General features: G+C 44.6%; 1 protein-coding gene across 1 annotated transcript in view; it reads left to right on the top strand.

The window, feature by feature from the left end:
- Positions 1-21,505, top strand: part of SPTLC2 (serine palmitoyltransferase long chain base subunit 2) — a 425,361-nt gene that overhangs the window by 200,615 nt on the left and 203,241 nt on the right. The window contains exon 4 of the mRNA XM_086937562.1: positions 3,630-3,778. Coding sequence (XP_086793688.1) covers positions 3,630-3,778 — 149 coding nt within the window. The remainder of the gene's footprint in view (positions 1-3,629; positions 3,779-21,505) is intronic.

Raw genomic sequence — 21,505 nt, 5'->3', positions numbered from 1 at the left:
TGCTATGTATTCTATGCACAGATATGAATTCAGCAGCCCACATGCTTTGAACCGAATATGCTACTTACCAGTATGCATCTGTTCTTGGCATGTAGGGCTGCTGACATTCATATCGCCCGCCCTCCTCCCCGGCGCCTGTAGCGGCTGCAGCTCTCACAATTACTTCTAGCATGGTCATCATTCACAAAGTTTCACTCCATCTTTGCCACAATGGCTAAAAACAATCTGAGGATGGAGTCGATGCCCATGCGCACTGTAGCCCAGGGGAGGAGCCACCTATCTCGTGATACTTTAAAAGACTCTTCCAGGACAACAATGTGCAATCATCCGGACCCAACACTAGGCGGCGATCTATGCACAGATATGAATGTCAGCAGCCCTACATGCCAAGAACAGATGCATACTGGTAAGTAGCATATTCAGCTCCCTGCATCAGGCACTAGCCACCCAACTGCAAAATTACACTTACCAACATCGCTTCCTTACCAAATACAACCTAAGTGTTCCATTAGAATGTGGCATGTCCGCAAAACCGATGGTCATCAAAGACTTGTTATTTTCATCCTGTCCTTAAGGGCCTCTGCGGGCTCCTGATGGTGCTGGTATTTTCTTCGGTCTCCAACACAAAGCTGTATACTAAGATACGCAGTGGAAGCTGTTGATCTGAGGGCATCATAGCAAATATGTCTCCATCTGTCCTAATAATGCTTGGCTCTTTCCACCACAAGTGAAAATAGAGTAGCAGCACAACTGATGACCAAAACGACTTCACATTCTAAAGGTTACTTAATTTGATGTTAGCACATGAACCGGCCAGTGATGCGCTTATTCCGTTACTAGTCTATAGAAACCTGTGAAATATTTAATCTGCTAACTCAAAAGCTTGATCTTTTATCCTTCCAAGAATGATGAACTAAACAGTGGGATAATTCAAATGACACAGCTCCTGGAAACTATTGTAAAGATGTATTTCTAGTTGCCAGTCTGCAGCTTTAGGATGGAATCATTCACCTACACTGAGTGTCCACTGGGAATTCAGACCAGCTATTTGTGGTACATTTTTGCAGAAGTTGGGTGCTTCGGCTTGCTTTACATGTTACAAATAAAAAAATCGTCATATTCTTATTCCAATACAACAACAACCTGATAAACGATCTAACCCCCCTAGCCGACCACAGCTATTCATACATCATCACTGCTTCCCATTGAGACTGCATCATATGATCCATTTTTATATTGCTGTGCTACCAGAAGTCTGGATTCTGCCAAAAAGACAGGCGTGCTATTAGTGTGGTAGAATATCAGCCTCACCCTGGTTTTGGCATCTCTGCTGAATTTGTTGGTTCTTATCTGTGTGACTTAGTAATGAACAATGCCATTGGTTTCGCACCATTTGATCTACTCTCTTTTCAACTGTTATGATTTTTTTTTAAATTGGTGCTTTGGATTGTGTTTTTTGTTTTACGATTTTTCTCAGATAATGATCAGTATACTTAATTTTGGGCTGGGGATCATAAAAGTGCAGTTGTAATAAATACATTGTATGAAATAAAACGGAGCAGGCAAATATAATATATAAACATTATGATAAACCGAAAGCAATGCAATAAGCCTGGTAGGGAACCTCAGGGTAAACAGTTACCTCTATCAACATAAACCTCCATAGTAGCCTTAGACTAGGCTATAACTTGTTCCGCTTTGTTGAGTACCCTAGCCACACCAAGAGAAGGATTATCCGTCACATAACGTCTATAGATATAAAGTGTCCTGACCTCTTATTAATTCATTTAAAAGTTCACATAAAAGTATGTAAGATTAAAATCAGTTGGTAAAAACAATTTAGGTTTTTGGTACTGTATTTGTAAGAAGTATGTCTCATACATGAGTAGCAGCAATAATGGGTACATATTACCTGATAGACTTTTTGTTCATATTGACCAAGCCCCCCCCCAAACGAAACTTGAGACAACAAATACTATTGACTCTTTTGTGTCCCTTTTCAATAATAGCAATGCCTCCCAGTAGTGTCTTACACCCTCCAACTTGTGAACTGCAATTAATCATGTTTTGCGTAAAATGGAATATCTGGGAATAAGAGCAGAAAGTGGGCCTCTATTTCCTTTTACGACGGGCAAAAGGGGCAGGTCTCTAGATCACACTCCATTTTGTACCATTTCCAGGTAAAGTATCTTAAGGGTAGGGTGCCATATCTGAACTGGAAATACAGACGTCTTTCCCCGGCAGGATAAATCTTGGCCAAATAGATTTCTAAACTGGGCAGACATTTGTGAAGCAGTAATCGCCCTGTTGGGAACCCCTCCCTGAGCACGGCCCAGGTTCTAGTCAAAGCCCAATCCCAGTAGATTTTATTCAAGAGCAGCTTATCACCTTTAGTGACTTTGTCAGGAGTAATTTAGAAGTTTCCCAAATTAAGCAGTTCAAACTGCTTTTTGACATGCTTGAACCATGGGGCGTGGACGAGTTTGTCACAATCGTGTCCCTGAGTGCATCTCTGTAAATGGTTAATTCCGGGGTAGACCAAATCCTCACCCAGTATAGCAGTGGTTTGCCAAAAGATACCAAGTGGATGGGATTAAGGGCTAGATCAAATCTCAACAGAACAAATTGGGCGCTTTGCGGCAAATTGAGAAGACCTTTAAGAAATGTGTATTCCTCAATGGATAATATGGATGCATCAGTGTAGTCCCAAATCTCTGCCCCATAAAGGGCGGCCAAGACTGTGGTGGCTTGATTGATTTTTATGGCTGGTGACACCGCCCCTTCTACCATGGACTTATGTTTCCTTCTGATTAAGAGTGTGGATTAAGAGTGTGCGCTGGTTTAGTCCGACCTTACTCTTAGCTTTTTGCATCTCCCATTTTAGAGAATCTGACATTCTTATGCCCAGTCAGTCGAAATGAACGGTTTGCTCTTCAGGGAAGCATCAATTCTCATTTTCCTCTAAAGGACATATGAGGATTAATCCCCACGCATTTGGAATTGTCTAAGTTTATTTATAAGCCTCTGTTTTTACAGAAGGCTTTAAACAAATCCAATTCCTTCTGGAGTCTCATTGTGGTTCTGGACGTAAGTAGCCTGTAATCTGCAAACCATAGGGTCGGGATAGGGATACCAGCTAGTTTTGCGGCATCATGTTCAATTGCTGAGACTACCCCATTAATATACATACTAAATAAGGTTGGGGCAAGTGCACAGCCCTGTTTGGCACCCCTCCTGATGGGGACCTTTTCTGTGAGGTCACCAAAGTTGTTCCACCTTGCTTGAGCAAAGCTGTAGGTATGCAATACTCTACAGGATTCCAGAGGATCACCTCTGGATTCTCAGTTTCCCAACACCCTCCATAGCCTATCCCTAGGGACCAGATTGAAAGCTGCCCGAAGGTCAATAAAGGCAACATATAAGTGCTCCTTGGTTAAGGTCGACAAACTTCCAGCACAGAACATTAAAACGAAAGGCCTGGTCAATGGTGATTATTTTGTTCCTGAAACCTGCCAGAAAATGATCATTTATACCTGCTTCTGTGTGTGGGCTTACACCCTGTAATTTTCTTTTTCTGTATCAATAAACATACAAATCGCCACTACTGATTATAGTCTTTTGTAATGCAGGTACACAGGGAAGGTGATTAAAGGCACAATGAACATGGGCTCTTACAACTACCTGGGATTTGCACAGAATACTGGCTTTTGTGCAGAAGCTGCTTCAAGAGTTCTCTCAAAATATGGGTCCGGCATTTGCAGCACCAGACAAGAGATGGGTGAGTGCATTGTCTTGGAGTGTCCATGGAGAGCATGACCGCAAATGTTTCGACATGTCTACACCAAAGTGTCAGAACGTTTCTATAATGCATTCATATGCTTTCTCAAGTATGATGCGTGGGAGATTGGTTTTCAGGGCAGAGAATATATCATGAATACAGAGTACTTTTTATCCTCACTTCTGTTGTGTTCATATTAATCAAGGTATGGTGGTGCTGGTATTAGTAGTGATGGTAGTGACAGCTTTTGCCATACACTGAGAATATAATGTAGATTTTCCTAGTTATTATGATGGAAAGTCTTAATTTTATTAAAGACATGGAGGCGAGTATTATGCATTTTAATCTTGCGTTTATTACAATAGCAGCATTTGGCTGTTCCCAGAGGGCCAGGCGAGAACTGGGCCATGGGAACGAGAAAAAACTTTAGTACATTGGCTAATCAGCACAGTGTAAACAGATAAGAGGACATACTGACTGCGCAGCTTCCTCTTTTCGCTGCGAGAAGGTCAGATAACATTAGAAAACAAAGGAAAAATAGCCAATACAATAGAACAGCCAAAGTCCAGGAGCAGATATCTTGAACCACATGGAGCCAAGGGCAAAGTCCGATTGGAACAACTGGATAAGGCGTTGAGAGAGCCGAAGAAGTCCATGATGGAGAGGCACAAAGTCGATGGAGAGAAGACCTCCTATGATGAAGCAGTGGCAAGGCTGGATTCGCTGTAGGGAGGGAGAACACAGGTTAGTAGTGTAGCGACGGGATAATACTCGCCTCCATGTCTTTAATAAAATTAAGACTTTCCGTCATAATAACTAGGAAAATCTACATTTTATGGCAAGACCGGAGGCTCCTATTATGCTTGTTTAAAGCATAATAATGACATCAGAAGCGACCGAATGAACAGGTTTACAGTAGAACATGCGAAAAACATTGTCATTGGACCAATCTGCTGATCTCAGGATGTCTTCCAGGCGGGAGCCGGACCAAAAGGCCTTAGATGCCATGGCTCCCCTGGCCGAATGCGCTCCGAAAACGGAGATGTCAATACCGGCAAGAGACATGACCCAACGAACCCACCGGGCGAGGGTAGGGGAAGAGACAGGAAGGTGGGGTTTGCGAAAGGAAATAAGGAGTTGGGAACAAGATGACGCCCTGAGATCAGCTGTCCTTTGCTCATATACTTTCAAACACTGTCCCACACAAAGCTGTGGTTGATCAGGAAAGTAAGGGTAAAACACAGAATCTAAATTAGTCTTAGTTCTTCTGCGAATCTGGAACAAAACACCTGTAGGAGAGAATTGTCTGGAAGAAACATCTAAAGCTCTAACATCAGAAACTCTTTTAATCGATATCAAACAAAGTAACATGGTTAATTTAGCAGATAACATTTTGAGAGATAAGGCAGAGTTAGCAGGCCAATTCATGAACAGTTTAAGGACTACAGAAGCATCCCATAAAAAGGAATACTTAGCCAACGGAGGTTTTGCACATCGAACTCCCTTGAGGAAGCGACAGATCAGAGGATGAGCGCCAACTGGTTTGCCATCTATCTGAACATGATTGAGAAAAATTGCAGAGCGGTATAGGTTAACAGTACGATAGGCCTTACTGGCACTGGCTTCAGAAGCCAGAAAATTGATAATGAAATTTAGAGGGGCTGAAAGGGGATCGATATCCCTCTCCAAACACCAGCTTGCCCAAAGAGACCAAGCGGATTTGAATGCTTTGGAAGTTCCCGGTGCCCAGGCCTGGTTGATGAAGAGAGTAGCCTCTTGCGAAAGGAGGACGTTAGAAGAGGGAGGCCGGAAACTTACCAGGCCGACAGGGTCAAGGAGTTGTCCAGAATAAGACTGTGACGAAGGCCCTGGGGATTGAGGAGAAGATCGACGAAAGATGGAAGGAGAACAGGAAAGTCTATTGCCATCTCCAGCAAGGAGGGGAACCAGATCTGAGCTTGCCAAAAGGGAGCAACTAGCACCAGGTAAGTGTACTGGCGACGAACTTGAGACAGAACTCTGTTGATCATAAGAAAAGGGGGGAAAGCATAATTGAGGTGAAGAGACCAATCCTGAAGGAAAGCATCCGTAGCTAAAGCCAAAGGGTCCGGCCGCCAACTGAAGAATTGGGGCAATTGACAGTTGAGGCGGGAAGCAAAGAGATCTATAGAAAAGGGACCCCATTTGTGAGAAAGAGAAAGGAAAACGGAGGGACAAAGCTTCCAATCGCTGGAATCGTGGAGAACCGCGAGTGCCAATATACCACGGAATTGAGATTTCCGGGAAGGTGTTCCGCTGTTAAGGAGAACTGATGTGCAAGGCTAAATTCCCGCAGACTTTTCGGTGAATCTGCTAGGGGTTTGGACCTGGTCCCGCCAAGATTGTTGATGTAGTGGACCGCAGAAACATTGTCCATGCGAAGGAGGATGGAACATTGGATTCTGTCTTTGGAAAGGCTTCGAATCGCAAAGGAACCTGCAAGCATCTCTAAACAGTTGATTTGCAACCTGGACTCCTCTGACGACCATGTACCTCCAGTCGAGATTGGTCCACAGCGGGCGCCTCAACCCGAAAGGCTTGCATCGGTTTTTAATACAAGATCTGGGGTAGTGGTGAAAATAGTGCGCCCGTTCCACGCATCTAAATGGTCTATCCACCATTGTAGCTCGGTGCGGGACTCTGGGTCTAGGGCGATGAGATCTGCGTAGGCAAGGCCTTGGCGAAGATGCCTGATTTTTAGGCGTTGAAGAGCGCGATAGTGGAGAGGACCTGGAAATATGGCCTGAATGGAGGAGGAAAGAAGACCGACAATCCTGGCCAGGGACCTGAGGGAAAGGAGGGACGACTGAAGGACTGAAGCAATCTCCGCTTTGATTCTGTAAACTTTGGAAAGGGGCAGGCGGAGGGAAGCGGCCACCGAGTCCACAAGGAAGCCAAGGAACTCCATGTTTTGAGACGGAGTCAAGGAAGACTTCTCTGTGTTGACAAGAAAACCCAGTTCCAGAAGGAGAGACTGAGCTGTCCGCAGATCGGACAGAAGAGAGTCTGTCGGAATTCAGGATCAGAATATCGTCCAAGTAGATGATAAGCCTGATTCCGAGAGAACGGAGAAAGGCAACCACTGGCTTCAAAAGTTTTGTGAAGCACCAAGGTGCGGAAGAAAGACCAAAGGGGAGAGAGGTAAAACAGTAGGTCACTCCTGACCATTGAAACTGAAGAAACTTCCAATGTGAATGGTGAATAGGAACCGTGAGATAGGCGTCTTGAAGGTCCAAACGAACCATCCAATCTTTGGGACGCAGAGTGTCCCGCAAGTGGAGAATCGTCTCCATCTTGAAGTGGCGATAAATCACAAACTGGTTGAACCACTTTAAGTTGATGACAGGACGCAGTTTCTTGTTTTTCTTTTGGACAAGAAAAATGGAGCTTAGAAAGCCGGGAGAGTCGTAAGGAAAAATCTGAACGGCCTGTTTTTGGAGAAGAGAAAGAATCTCGTTTGAGATTAGAGCGGCCATATGGGAGGAGAAGACTAGGGGGGGGGAGGAGGTCTGGAGAGGAGGAGAGGAGAACTCTATTAGGTAGCCTTGAACAGTGTTGAGCACCCATGGGTCTGAACTGATGGTGCGTCATTTTGACAGAAACAATTTTAGACGGCCCCCTACAGGAGGGGGAAGAAGAAAGGCTTACCTTGCTGGTTGGAGTTGGAATTGCGGTAGGTTTTCTGTCCTCTACTCTGAAGCCACGGACTCGTTGTGGGTAGGACTGAGGCTTGTATTCTTGGGAGGAGTTGAAGGAGCCTCTGGAGCCTTGGTTATAGGGACGGCCGGAAGAGCGACCCCTGCCTCGTCCGGCCCGGCCAAAAACACAAGGGTAAAGACCTTCTTGATAGACTGCTGAGCCTTGTCGAGGGAGGCAAAGGTCTAAACAAACCTACTAAGGTCACGGACCAGGTTATCTCCAAAGAGGAGGCCATTGGCTTTGGGACCAGGATCCATGGGAGCGAGGTTGGCAAGCTTGGGATCCAGCTTGATCAGAAGTCCTTTACGACGCTCGTGGGTAATGGCAGAGTTGGCATTGCCTAGGAGACAGAAAGTCAGTTGAGCCCACATGGAGATATCATCTGCAGAGAGGTCTGAACCTTCCAAACGGGCTGTTTCCGCCATGTCCAAAATGCGGGCCAGAGGACCCACCATATCCAGCACCTTGTCCTGACAGGAGGACCACGCCTTGTCTACCCCCTTACGGGGATCTTTGCCAAACTTGGAGAAGAAAGTGAGGAGGGGTTGATCAATGGAGGGAACTTGGGTGATTTTTTCAGGCAAAGAGGGTTTGGGACACTCAGATTTGAGCCTAGACCTTACAGCAGTCTCCAGCGGGAGGCGCAAACGAGCTGAAATATATTCACCCACGTGTTGTGAGGGGAGCCATTCGGTTGAGTTAGGGTGCCGAATGGAGGAGGGGTCGAACATAGGGAGACTCACTGAATCAAAAACGGGTTCAAAAGCAAAGGAATCTTACTTAGAAAGTTTGGGAGGGGGGAAGGGGGGTCAGCCACATCAAAAACATCAAATAAGTCGTCAGCAGCAGCCATATCATCGTCTGTGTCCAAGACGGTGGAAATAATCAATTTTTTTAATTGGTGACTCTGCGTGCTCTGTCTTATGCTTTTTTTGCCCTCGGACCAACAAACCCCTCCTTGACAGGAGGCCTGGGAGGCACCACGTCCTCATCCATATGCGAGTGAGACTCGCTCATCAATAATGACGACTTTTTAGTAAAATGCACGGGAGCAGAGTGATCCACCTTACGTTTTCTGCTATCCCCCGCAGAATGGGCCAAAGCCTTGGACATTAGGCTGAGCATAGAATTCTCCATTGTTTTTGACATTCATTTCATAGAAATTTCCACAGCCTGCTCTACAGAATTATTAATAAACTTGCTCAAATCTTTTTTGAAAGACCCAGAATCCTCCTTGGAGGGACATTCCTCAGAGGAACTGTCGTGTTCCATTATTGCTTGTGGAAAGGAGACAAAAAACGGGGCAGAAAGGGTTAAATTCAGAGATGTGGGCGTGTGCGGAGCGGGCTTAGGGCAGGCGGGAGGCAGGACGAGTAAATATCAGCAGTGGAGCACAAAGCCGGTAAGCAGCAGGAGCTCCAAAGAGACGAGTAGAAAAAGTCAGCGAAGGTGAGGAAAGGCGCGAGGAGCGGAGCCGGGCGAGACCACCGGCAGCGAGGGGGGAACAGCTGACAGACTGCGAGCGGACAGAAGCGTGTGAAGTGATAGGAGTACGCGCCACAGCGCGAGGAGGCAAACGCTAAAAAGCGAACAGCAACGCGAAGGCAATACCAAATACCAAGTAAATAAAACAGTAATAATACAATATGTACTGGGAGCAAAGATAAGAGAACACTTATCTGACTGCGAGCAGCAAGAAAAGAGGAAGCTGCGCAGTCAGTATGTCCTCTTATCTGTTTACACGGTGCTGATTGGCCAATGTACTAACGTTTTTTCTCGTTCCCATGGCCCAGTTCTCGCCTGGCCCTCTGGGAACTGTAGTTTTTTCACTTATTTGGCTGCTATTGTAATAAACACAAGATTAGAATGCATAATAGGAGCCTCCGGTCTTGCCATAAAATTCCACCCTTTCCTCGATGACAAGTTGGAGCTCTCTGTCTTTATTTAGGATACAGTCTCTGAACGTTCTATCTGGTGCGAACCTTAAAGTTGATCCGGGTTAGGGCCTTTTAGAGCACAGAGTTAAGTCTAATAAGAGGCATCTCTGTATCTTTGACTCCAATTGTTCTAAGCATCAGATTTCAAAAGGCCATGGACCGTATGTACCTGATGGTCCCAAATGTCCTTCATGAGGTACAGACCATGCAATGTACGTTCTCTAGAATGTCAATCCTCTGACTTCATGAAGAGTGAATAGCTCCGCCTCTAAATGGTTTCTCAGAATACTTTTACAAGAGAAATGTTTCTCTTTATGTACATTTATATATGCCTATGTGAACTTCAGCCCCTTTCCTAAAAATAAATCGAAGCTGAGAAAGGCGTTAAATATCTTCCATGTTTCTTTTAGAAAGAATGTTCTTAACTGTCCCTTTAAGGCTCTCTGGTTATGCTTCCATCAGGTGGGGCAGAAGTTTTGGCATTTTGTTTGTTTATATTTCCATTCTCATGCAACCGTATCTTTTAACACTCGTTGCTGCCCTGCTCGCTTTTCAGATTGATTGTACTGTCAGATTTTATTTTTTAGCTGCTCTATTGGGCATTGAAATATGCTTTTAGAATTTTTTTCTCTCATTGTCATTTTTTAGCCACATTGTCATTTTTTAGCAGAGTTTCTGCAACTTTCCTGCCAACTTCTTTGTTGTTTGTGACGTGCCCTTCACATAGTATGAAATATGTAAGAAAGGCCCCTTGCCCTCTATGCTCTGTCTTCCAGGAGCCATACAGTTGCTTAGGGTTTCTTCTGTCAAAATATATCTTGCAGTCTAAAATAATTCAAAAGCATCTAGCAGTGAGTTTGGGACAATGTACACCTTACTCGGAAACTACTGCTGCTTTTTCAAACCAAAATCAATTTCATACAAAGGGAAAAGAGGTCCTTAACAACAATTGTTCCATATTGCAAACACAACTGAAGACAAATGGTGCTATTTATAACTGAAAAACACCATTTGGGAACAGAGATGTCACTGAGAATTGCAAAGCCCTCATCCACATAAATGTGGCATGCTTCATCAACGAGAGCATTCCTACACTTGAATTCATGTGAGTTTAAGTACCATTCCATCTCAACCTGTCTACATATATACAGCATTTTAAAGAGCACCAGTTGTCCCACAGCTTTCTTCAGTACCACAATGCTAACAAACGAACAATTGCTCCCACGAAATGTGGTAATAGTCCTCTTGAACTCGCATGAATTCAAGAGTGAGAATGCCCATGTTGAAGCGTCCCACAATTATGTGAGTAAGGGACTTGCAGTTCCCAGTGGCATAGCTGTCCCCATGTGGTATTTTTTAGGTTTGAATAGCCCTGTCCTTCTTTAGTTGTGTTCCAAACGAAAAGCTTTGGGGGTGGCTTTAGCCGCCCCCTCTGCATTGTATTGGGCCTCCACAGTACCTCTGATACTGTAGGCTGTTCATGAGGTAAAGTATCCACTGAAACGCTTGCCCTCGCTGAAACAGTCTACTTTGATTTTGAATCAAATGCAGTAAAATAATTTATCATAAGGATAATCCACGTTGACTCCATTGATATTGTAGTGCATGTTGTGAGTGAGATTGTGATTTCTCCAAGACTGAAATTAAATCTATTTCCTTCTGTTGCCCAAGAGTCTTGATTGGTGAAGAGCTGGAGGAGATGTTCTTTCATCAAGTAGTGGTCCAAAAAATGTACCAATGGAAAGCTCCCATTTTGCAGGAACACCCTACTCTGTATGCAGCAGTGCAGTTAGTAGGCAGGAATATGGTTGTTCCAGCAATAGCCTCTGCATCGTCTTACTTAGTCTGATTTGCCACACCCACCTAGCGCCAGGACACACTTTTGAGTAGCTGCCCACTCCACCGATACCCTGTTAACATAACAAATAAGTTTAAAGGAAGATGGAAATTCTAGCCAAAATGTATATACAATTAACCCTTAGATTGGATAGATCTAAAACCCCCAAGGTGGGGGTAAATCAATACGGCGTTGCAGTAAAGTAAAACATCACAACAATAAAAGCACTCTGCCACAACATCAGAATCAGTCATTAGATCATACACTTTTCCTATTTGGCCGAACCTATGGAAGTCTGCTCTCCAAAATCGTAGCACAGATTTTGGAGGTGGAAATCTGCAATAATGGGTAGCGTAACTCGCGTAACGTGATGCATCTTCACCAGGTTTACAGAAATCACAACTAATGTGTAATGTGTCAAGTTTCGGGAATACAACAAGAGCTAGACTACTTGAAACAACCGCTTCATGGAAAATTGAATTTGTTTCCACAAAATATACTATATTTCGTATGGAAGACAAGACTCTCCAGCAACTTTACCTTCAGATTTCTTTCTACAGTGGCAGTTTCTTGCATTGTGGACTGTTGAGATAGGATATTGTAGTCTGGATTGCTAGTACTAGATGGCAATATTTGTTCTGGAGATCTGTTTGATGTCCTTTCATTACCCTCATCACATTCAGAATACATATTCTTAAAGAATTATGCAAACGTATCTTGGATCTTTTCTTTAGTAGTTAATTTTTTGCGTTGTTTTTCTGATAACATCTATTTCATTTGACTGAGGTGTGGCAGACTAAAAGCCTCCCACAATTCCGAGCGTTCATGTATTTTACTGATGGGTAGTTTATTTAATAACTGCTTGTTCCCACGGTCACTTAATTTCTCAGGGTTGATCCATCTCCTTATATGGTGATTGTCGCAGAAGTATAGAAGAGAGACTTCAGTTGTATAGTGGTAGCACCTTCCAACAGTAAACGCAATGAGATTGTGTAAAGGTCGGTTTTCTGGGGACCCATAGCAGTTAGAGGATAATGGTCTCCAGTTATAATAAACTAGCAGCCCGTCCCGACCTTGTCCGGGAGCAATCAGGCTTCCCCAACCCCGCCCGCCCCGACATTGTGCAGCAGACCGGCCCCCCGCCCGCCCCGACATTGTCAAGAAGCCCCAGCCTGCCCTGACCCCCGCCTGCCCGGAGCCTTACCTCAGCCGCCGCTCCTCTCCCGCTCTCCTCATTTCACCGCTCCTCGCCGCTTACCGCTCCTCCCGCCTGTCCACCGGTCCTCACCGCCATTCCGCCGTTTGTCACCGCTCCTCCCCGCGCCATGTCCGCTGCTCCTCCTCGCTTTCCTGGACGCCGCTCCTCCCCGCGCTCCTGACGTCAGCACGCAGGTCGCGGCCGGCGCTACTTCAAAGGGACTACTTTTTTTTTAATGTTCATTTTTTAAATAACGCATATTTTTATACTTTATAAAGCCTATGTCCATCTGCACACCCTGACGATTACAATGATGTATCGGGTGTGTGGATTGGCGCTGTGGCTCCTGCGTTTACCCGCCTCAAAGGTGCAAAGTTCTTCCTTTATAATAGTAGTATAGATCTGGTATCCTGGGACCACAGTACTCTTGTCCCAAAGTGGGACAACCATTTAACCCTTAACATTCTCAGGTTAGTGAAGCAGAGCAGTTCAAAGTTTACTCCAGAAGATGGTGTAAGTTGTCATCCTCATAGTGCAATATGACACATTAATACATTTTAATCGGTTAAATCCCAGTCACTGCTTTACTATGTAAAGGAAAATGTACTTTATTGCAGATAGGGCAGTGCTGTACATGAACTAGTGATAAACAAAACACAGAACTCTTCAGCTTCTTACTAGCCAGAGCGCTGACCTCAAACACTACTATCGTGACTATACTGCACTACATTTTTTGATAATGTTGGAGTCTAAGGCCAGTATCATTGGGATTTGACTATTTACTTCAAAGGTGACCAAGACATGAGTGTACTCGCAAGTTCAGATTTTAAAATTAAGCACAAGTCTTTGTCCGAGGTTTTGAATCATGAAAAAATAACCATTATTTCTGTGGATAGAATTAGAAAATCATTTTATATTAAACGCAACATCATACAAAACAAGAATTGGAGATGCACATTGCCCCAAACTCGCTACCCTACAACAACTCTGAATTGTCCAGGTGCAACTCATCACTAAAGCTGAGGCTCCATACCACAAAAAAGAAACTCACCAAGCCATCAGAAATACAAACAGTACCAGGTTTCCTGTGTCTCTCAAAATATGCTGTTCCAAGGGGTAATGGTTCACTTTACTACTCTTCAAATACAATTGTATTTTTATTTTTGCACACCAGATATTTGAGCTTTCAGTTGTGGTTTAGGAATTTTAAATATGTTGGTGCACTTGCCACAGAGTCTTTTCAGAGCCAAAGAATTCTGGAACTCCTTCCAGAGCACAAATATTCAACAAAAGCCCTGGCAAACAAATCTGTAATTTCTCTGTGGCATAGGGTTTAGTGTTCCTTGCTCAGTGCTTTGGCACAGTGTCACTTGGGGATCAAAAGGGGTCCATGTGGCAGAACACAAAAATCCTTAACTACGAGATTCGAAAGGTTGTGTAACAAAAACTGACTGTTAAATTTTATAGTGCATGGGATGTTCAAAGGATGAACCCTAGCTGCCTCCTGCTGAGACAGAGCGGGTGGAAACAGCATGTGTGTTAAGATGTGAATAGCTCTCTAACTGCATGTAGGATTTTTATGCCATCAACAGTTTCAGACTGTGTGGCTTCCCTAGTTGTGTCTCTGACTTAGCATGCCACAAGCTTGAGGAGAAGCCAGAGAGGCAATAAAAAGGCAGGCATAGGCTTGCGTATAGCTTCAAATGGGTTGGGGTGACAAAGCAAGCTCACCAACAGGTGCAGTAGGTGATTGCTCTTCCCCTGGGCATCTGATGGTGCAGCTCATGGTGATTTAGATGCATGGGTTGTACTGAGCAACTGCTGGTGAACCTTGTGTCCTGAAGATGCATAGACCCAGTGTTGGCGTCTCACTGTCAGTTCGGTTGATGATTTCTCCTGGTAGGCAGTATCTCTTCTGTATTCTCTGTAGTCCTGCATCCTCTTCCACAGCAGACAGATCTTTGCTTACAGGGTAGGTGAGCAGCACTCAATGAAGATGTAGGCCACAGTTGTCCTCTGGCTTACAGGACGGTAGCAGCCGTGTCAGGCTGTACTACTGGAACATATTTCACCACTGCACTGGTGTAGGAGGCTGGCTTAGTATATGGTGCACGCTTATTTAAGTGAAGCACCTTGCACCAATCCAGACAACCCTCATGGTGGCATCTGTAGAGAGCAGCCTTCGGGCTTAGTCCAGAGGAGTGTTAAGCAGCTTGTTTTTACCAGGTCCAATCATGCAGTATAGGTTAAATGAAAAGGAACCACGCAGTGTAGTTATAAAAATGTCTGTTTATTACACAACAGTCACTAACACATTGGTGTATCTTATACTCCGAGATATCAACACAAATACACAATAATACTTCAATTGCAAGAGGTAAGTAAGCACAGTACACAGTGGTCTTCAGGGGTAGACCAAACCATATACTAAGAAAGTGGAATGCGAACTGCGACCAAAGTTGGAACTTGGACCAGGAGGCTCAGAAGAGATGGGGACACAAGGAACCACCCATGGTAAGGGCCCAGAAACCCCACAGAGGCAGTGTGCAGAGTGGAAACACAGCTGCATACTCAATAGAAGTCAACAGGAAAGTCGTGGTTGCAGTTTTGAAGAAGGACCCTTTCCCAGTGGACCCTTAACCCCTTCGATGCTCATGACGGAACGGTTCTGTCATGAGTCACAGTGGAGCTGTGCTCATGACGGAACCGTTCTGTCATGACCACACCCATTATCATTGACCCTCAGCACAGGAGGGGAATATTTCAAGCAGTGATGGGGTTAAGAAACCAGTGGAAAACAGAAGGTTGGAGAGTCACCCTACCCGTGGATGCCGCAGGAACCAGGATACCTACACCAGAGAAGCATAAGTGCAAAGTGACGTCGGAAACCGCCATACATCACAATGGAGGACTTCAGTAAAGATGACGCTGGCGAAGACTACAAGAGTCCGGTCAAATCTAAGAGTACATTCTTTAAGAGAAGAAGCTGCAAGTAGAGGAGATAGGCTATGTCACTCAGAGGTGACCAGGTGGCACGGAAGAAGAATTCCCACCGATGACGGAAGATGCAGGAGGAATGACAGTGGCCTGAGGATGACCAGGAGCTGTGTACGAGCTGTCCCACGTCTGAAGTCTAGAACCAGGGAGTCTGATTTTGGCTGGAGCAACAACAAGCCTTGGCAGCAGCAACAAACTTGGTAACCGACGAAAGAGCAACGTTGGGACCATCAAGGTCCAAGGAACTCACCATGTGCCGGAGAGTCAGAGCAGGCACGAATAAGCAGAGTAGCCCACTGAAGCAAGAGAAGACCCTTGAAAGGATCCACAGATCAAAGGCACAGGATTACCAAGAGGACCTCGAGCAGCTCACCAATGATGAAGGCCTATGGTGCAGAGGATGCGGTGAGGGTGAAGTTCTTGGCAGGAAGAGATGCTAAAGCTTCTTGTAGCCTGAAGATCTCTGGAGTGCAGAGCCTACAAGCCTTGGCAGCGGCAAGTCGATGCTTTGCACAGGGGTCTTGTCCCAGCGGTTCAGACGAGGGATACTGGCCTCAAACTTTCTGAGAGGACAGGTCAGGCCTCGATGGAGTTGCAGAACCACCACGTGTGTAGCTGAGCCTTTCGAAGTCCATGGGACGTCTGGAGCAGCAGACCGATCAGCCTCATTGCGGTGCCTGCAGATGCAGGGGAGTGACTCCTTCACTCCAAGGGAGATTACTTCGGTTGTCCTAGATTCCCACAGGTCTTGTGAAGATCCTGTAATAAGCACAAACCAAGACGACTAAGAAGACTTGCAGAACAGCGAGACTAGGAGCAGTAGGAGTCTTCCTTGGTGCAGTCTCTGTTCCAGGTAAAGTCCAAGTGTCCAGACAGTTGAAAAGTGACTTGGTTTCAGGCTTAAGTGTTGTCCCGCGACGAATCAGAGGACCCACCCACAGGTAAGCCCATTTATACCCTAGGAAAGGGGTTAGGACAACTCTAGGGTCCCGCCCAGAGGAGGGATTGGACAGAGGGGACGATAATCCCATGTTCTTTGTTCAGTGTTGTGCCAGAGCGGTAGCCAAGGGCTCTTTGAACTGGCTCAAACCAGGGTATTCAAGAAGGGCACCAAATATGCCCTTCTGAGGTGTCTGACACTGGCAAGCGCCCCCACTCCAAACCAACATACTAAATCCTGTCAGGGGGTGGCCACCCCTCCCTGTGACAGGAAACCTATTGTTCTACTTTGCCGTGCTCTAGCTGGTCGGCAGCAGCACTAGCTTGCTAGCAGACCCTGAACTGCTTCTGGGAATACTCTGGGCTTCCTGGAGGAGTCCCCAGTGCACGAAATCATACCCCCAACACTGGTAACGGTGTTTGGGTATGATTCCAGCATGTTTGATACCAAACCTGCCCAGGTTCAGCACAGCCACTATATAGTTGGCCATCGCGTAGTGATGGATGGTTACTATATGTATCTTAATGGCTGACTGCACTTACAAAGCCTGGAGAATCGACTCCAGGGTTTGCAGAGATGCCCTGCTCATGCAGGGGTACTCACACTTATAACCCAGCACCTGTCTTCAGGATTGAAAGGCCTGCCTTAGGGGTGACTTATAGGTTTTAAGTGTAGCGACCTCCGATATATGGAAATGTGTAGCCAACTGTTGCTAGCACCTGCTTACACAGGCTGCAATGGCAGGCCTGTAGTCACAGTTTTAGGGGTCTCTCCTGGGTGGCACACTACATGATGCAGCCCATGGGAGACCCCTGGTGCACCTATGCCCTGGGAACCTTGGTACTATGTACTTACAGGGGTATACCAGTAGCCAATTGTGGAGGTACAGCAGTACTTACCATGAAAAGTTTAGAGAGAAAGCACAGTGACTGGGGTCCTGATTAGCAGGATCCCAATCAGACTAGTCACAAAAAACTTACTGACACCAGCAAAAAGTGGAGGTAACCATGCAAGCAGATCCTACTTTCCCCACAGCTGGTGCCCAGACCCTTCCTTTATCAATGAGCGATCACAGAGGAAGGTATTGATCAAAATGACCAATATATATGGAGAAAGCTGGCCACTTAGCTTTTACAATGTTTAAATTTTAGGGTTCTCTGCCAATCGCTGAGTAATTAAACACTGCATGTTCAGAGCATGCAGGATCCACCCACAGCATAAGATTCTTCTGGGCTGGTTCTAACTAGCCCTGGTAGGAAGTAAATTAGGCTCCAGACATCCGGCCATGTCTCACAGCGATGAGGCAGGAAAAGGAGGATGAGTGGTAAAACAAACTTCATTAGAAGACCTTGGGGCCAATCAGGGTTTTTCCTTCCCAGTAGAAAGATTCAGTGGGATATATAAAATTTGTGGAAATTCTGCATCAATTCATCACCTTTACATTAGTTCTAGGCCCGGATTTACTGATTCTCCCAAAACGCCCCATACGACCAAGTTCAATATTTTCTTGAATTTGAAAGGCCACCAACCCAAAGAAGTAAATCATCGTATGTGGCAGGCTTGTCTCCCTTCGGGTACTAGCACAGCATATCTGAGGCATTCATGTTGGCTCTACTTCTTTTGGGTGAAACCTACCCCTTAGCAAAAGATTTTGAGTTGACCTTTTACGGATTTTACTATGATAATGAGATGTGTGAAATGGAAAAAAAAAAGTGGCTACAATACAAGTAGGAGAGCTGGACAGATTTATGAGTGCGCCCGACTTTACTAGAGAACCAAGGTCTCCAGATGCCACCGGAGGAAGAATGCATCAGCGCTTCTACTAGCAAGCGTCCCAGCAGCACCAATAATATCATCCTCCAACATGCTGCTTCTAACAAAGAGTAAATTCAAGAGGAAATGGAGCCGAACAACCAATCGTGGAAGCAGGAAGCCCCTGGCAGCTTATAAGCAGTTTTACACCACCCTCACCCTTGCCTTCTCTGGCAGGTTAGGATGAGCATCTCTGCACACCTAGTAGAGTGGCAAAGCATAACAGAAGTAACATTTGTTTTGTTTGTCTTTAAGATTGGTTATGCTGAGCACAAAATCATTTCTTTCAATTTAAAAATCCAAATGAATGAAAATAGCTGCATATACTGAAATTAGTAAGGATGTATATATTCTGTAGCAAAAAAGATATTTGAGCTGCTGCCAAATCACGAATTGTGATCATCAAAAAGGGAGCTTAGGCCCATTTTAGAACAGAGATCAACAGCTGTTTATTGTAACAAGAAAAATTTAGAATGCCACAAAATTCCCACAATTTAAGGGACGTGATTTAGTGCCATTGACCTCCAAGTTGTATATTTTCATAAAGCCAGCCCCTTATTTAGACACGGCATTCTCGTTGAACCTTAAACGCAAATTCCTCCATTTAAGGCTGGGCATTTTACCCACACGACTAGACCAACCTAGATGGAGACCACAAGTAACAACTGAATGCGATTTCTGCGGTGCAGTTAACCAAGACTTCACACACATAGTCTGCATCTGCCCAGCTATGCACTACGGACGGCGTCACTGGCTCAAGGACAAACTCAACGAGCTAGGAGTCCGTACCTGCCGGTCCGCGATAGTCAAGGCCTTATGCTCAGCGGACGCCCAATTGATCTGCAGACTAGTAAAATTCCAGGACAGCTTTGCGGAGAAAACAAGGCATGCTGCTGCTTGCCGGACCCCCATCGAGACTTAAGATCACTGTTGATAGATAAATCTGTCTTATAGCAAATCCTGCTACGACTGGTCGGACTCTTTATCGCAAACCTTTTATAATGTAAACCCTTCTTTTAACTCCTTCCTTTTCCTTTTCCTATTTATTTCCTCGCTAATATTTTAAGAATTCTGTTTTAAATGCTGTAGAATGTCACAAATTGTAATGGTTTTAATTAACTGAACAATAAAGAAATGTACTTACTTACGTATATTTTCACATATATACGTAAAGCTCCAAATAAGGGGGGGTGTGGGAGGTTAGAGTTGGGCCATCGCATATCCTCCCACACAATACTACAAAACATCCGTATTACAATATTCATCCCAACATAACAGACACGTTAATAGTATACGGTGCCCTATGTTCGACCCCCTAGTGTTTACCACATACGTTCATCAAGGGCATCCCAAAAGTACGATTTAAGAACCCTCACCCACATAGGTGACATGTTCCATGATTTGGTTCAGCTCCACGTTAGGCGGGCGCTGCAGTGCCTTGTGGACAGCCGAAATAAGTTACAGGATTGGTAGCTCCCAGGATGCAGTGAGTAGGGCAGGTCACTGCTGACAGACCTCTGGAGGTTTTTTCCTCCCTTTCGGCGTTAAAAGGCTCATTATTACCTGTATGTTTTATAGGGCGTGCATTCTCCACTGGACTCGAATGTGGTCTCAGATTTTCTCATAGTAGAATAAGTGTTCTGGACATTATGTTCCTATCTGAAAACTAGATATCCACTAATGCTACTTTTGTAAGTGTGCCGGCAATCATGCATTGTTCTGTGAACTATGCATGCATTGGTGTTACCCGAGAAATATTTATAGTATTTGCTGTGATGTCGGTGTGAACATAAAATCACTCTGGTCTGTTGAAGGACTTGAATATTTGTCAAGTGTGTTTAATAATTTGGATAATGAAGACATGATTGCAGGTACTGATTTGCAATTAGTGAGCAAGTAGCATTAATTAAGACTTAATATGTGCCCATTTTGTGCTCCTATGCTTACCTCTCCTGCTCCACGTGAGTGGATATCGGAGGCAATGGGCACCAGTGAACTATTCATTAGTAGCAATCACATATAGAGGAATGTATACAGTGTGCATCCCTTCAAGGTAGAGTGAATATTAGATTAGGTCCTGATGAAACACTATATTACCCGTTTGGTGCCTTCAGGCATGGAACATGTAGACTAGATTAGAGTAGCGGGGCATCTGAGCTACTAAGGTTCTACTGGTTCTATTGTTTGTTTTTAAACTTGGCATGAATCTCCACGGAATAAAGCAGTAACATGTGGGATTTCCAAGTCCATTTTAATTTGCACGGCTTTTTCATTCATTGTTCACCATTCCCCGCCACATCACTTCTATAACTTATGCACCGATCGTGGTAATGGGCAATACAATTGAAACATTCCCCCTTGGGATGGTGGGGGGGAGGGGTTGTAGTACTATTCTAAAATCCTAATTTTGGTATGCTTTGTTCGTGATGAACACATGTGGTTAGCACTAGGAGATGGAATATAGGATCCCCATACTGTTAGCTTGCCTAACTTATATTTTCATGGGACCCAGGAGCTTAGTAGGGTATTAGCACTTAGATTTCAAGGTCTTATTATTTGGGTATAATCTGCTCTAATATTGTTATTAATGTGAAGGTTGTTTGGAGAACACCTCAGGAAGAGGGGCATTTTTAGCTGCATGTATGTGGACGACTGTCTTATAAAAAGCCAATTTGCACCAGAGTACCCCAGAACTTTTAAAATTTAGTAACAAAAATGCAAATGCTAGGCCTTAACGTAAACTATGATGAATCCACTACCATTCCAGTGCAGAACATGCTGTACCTGGGAACAATTTCCAACATGCTTAAAGCAAAATAGAGCATTATGCTCGTGTTTGCTGCTAGGTTAGGTGCTCTTAACTTATCTTTGACGAGGTATGTGATTAAGCCTGGTCTCATTAGGACCTGCCCCATCCATAAAGTACTCTTGAACCAGATTCCTTCATCTGCTCCCCAGTGATTCCCTTGAAGAGGACCTTTGTGCTTGGTGTGGAGTAATGCTTTTACAACGGTCATAATGTACTATTGCTAAATGATACTGGTGTTTTATAATAAAGTTTCTTTAATCCTTCTTGCCCTAGCGTTTGTACAACCAAAATTATTATATGTGAATTTTGCATCAACTGTTGTTTTTTTTGGGCGCATGTACTCGCACTGACTCTTACACTATTTTTAATTCACTTTTGTGAATACTGTGTCTTGAGGAGAATTTTTTTTCTTCATATTTTTCATACTAATCTATGGCCGGGCACAATATGCACCTTAAA

Source organism: Lissotriton vulgaris, chromosome 9 (assembly GCF_964263255.1).
Source record: "Lissotriton vulgaris chromosome 9, aLisVul1.2, whole genome shotgun sequence".
NCBI lineage: Eukaryota > Metazoa > Chordata > Amphibia > Caudata > Salamandridae > Lissotriton > Lissotriton vulgaris.
The sequence above is the reverse complement of the archived record's forward strand: the minus strand, read 5'-3'. Positions and strand labels throughout refer to the sequence as shown.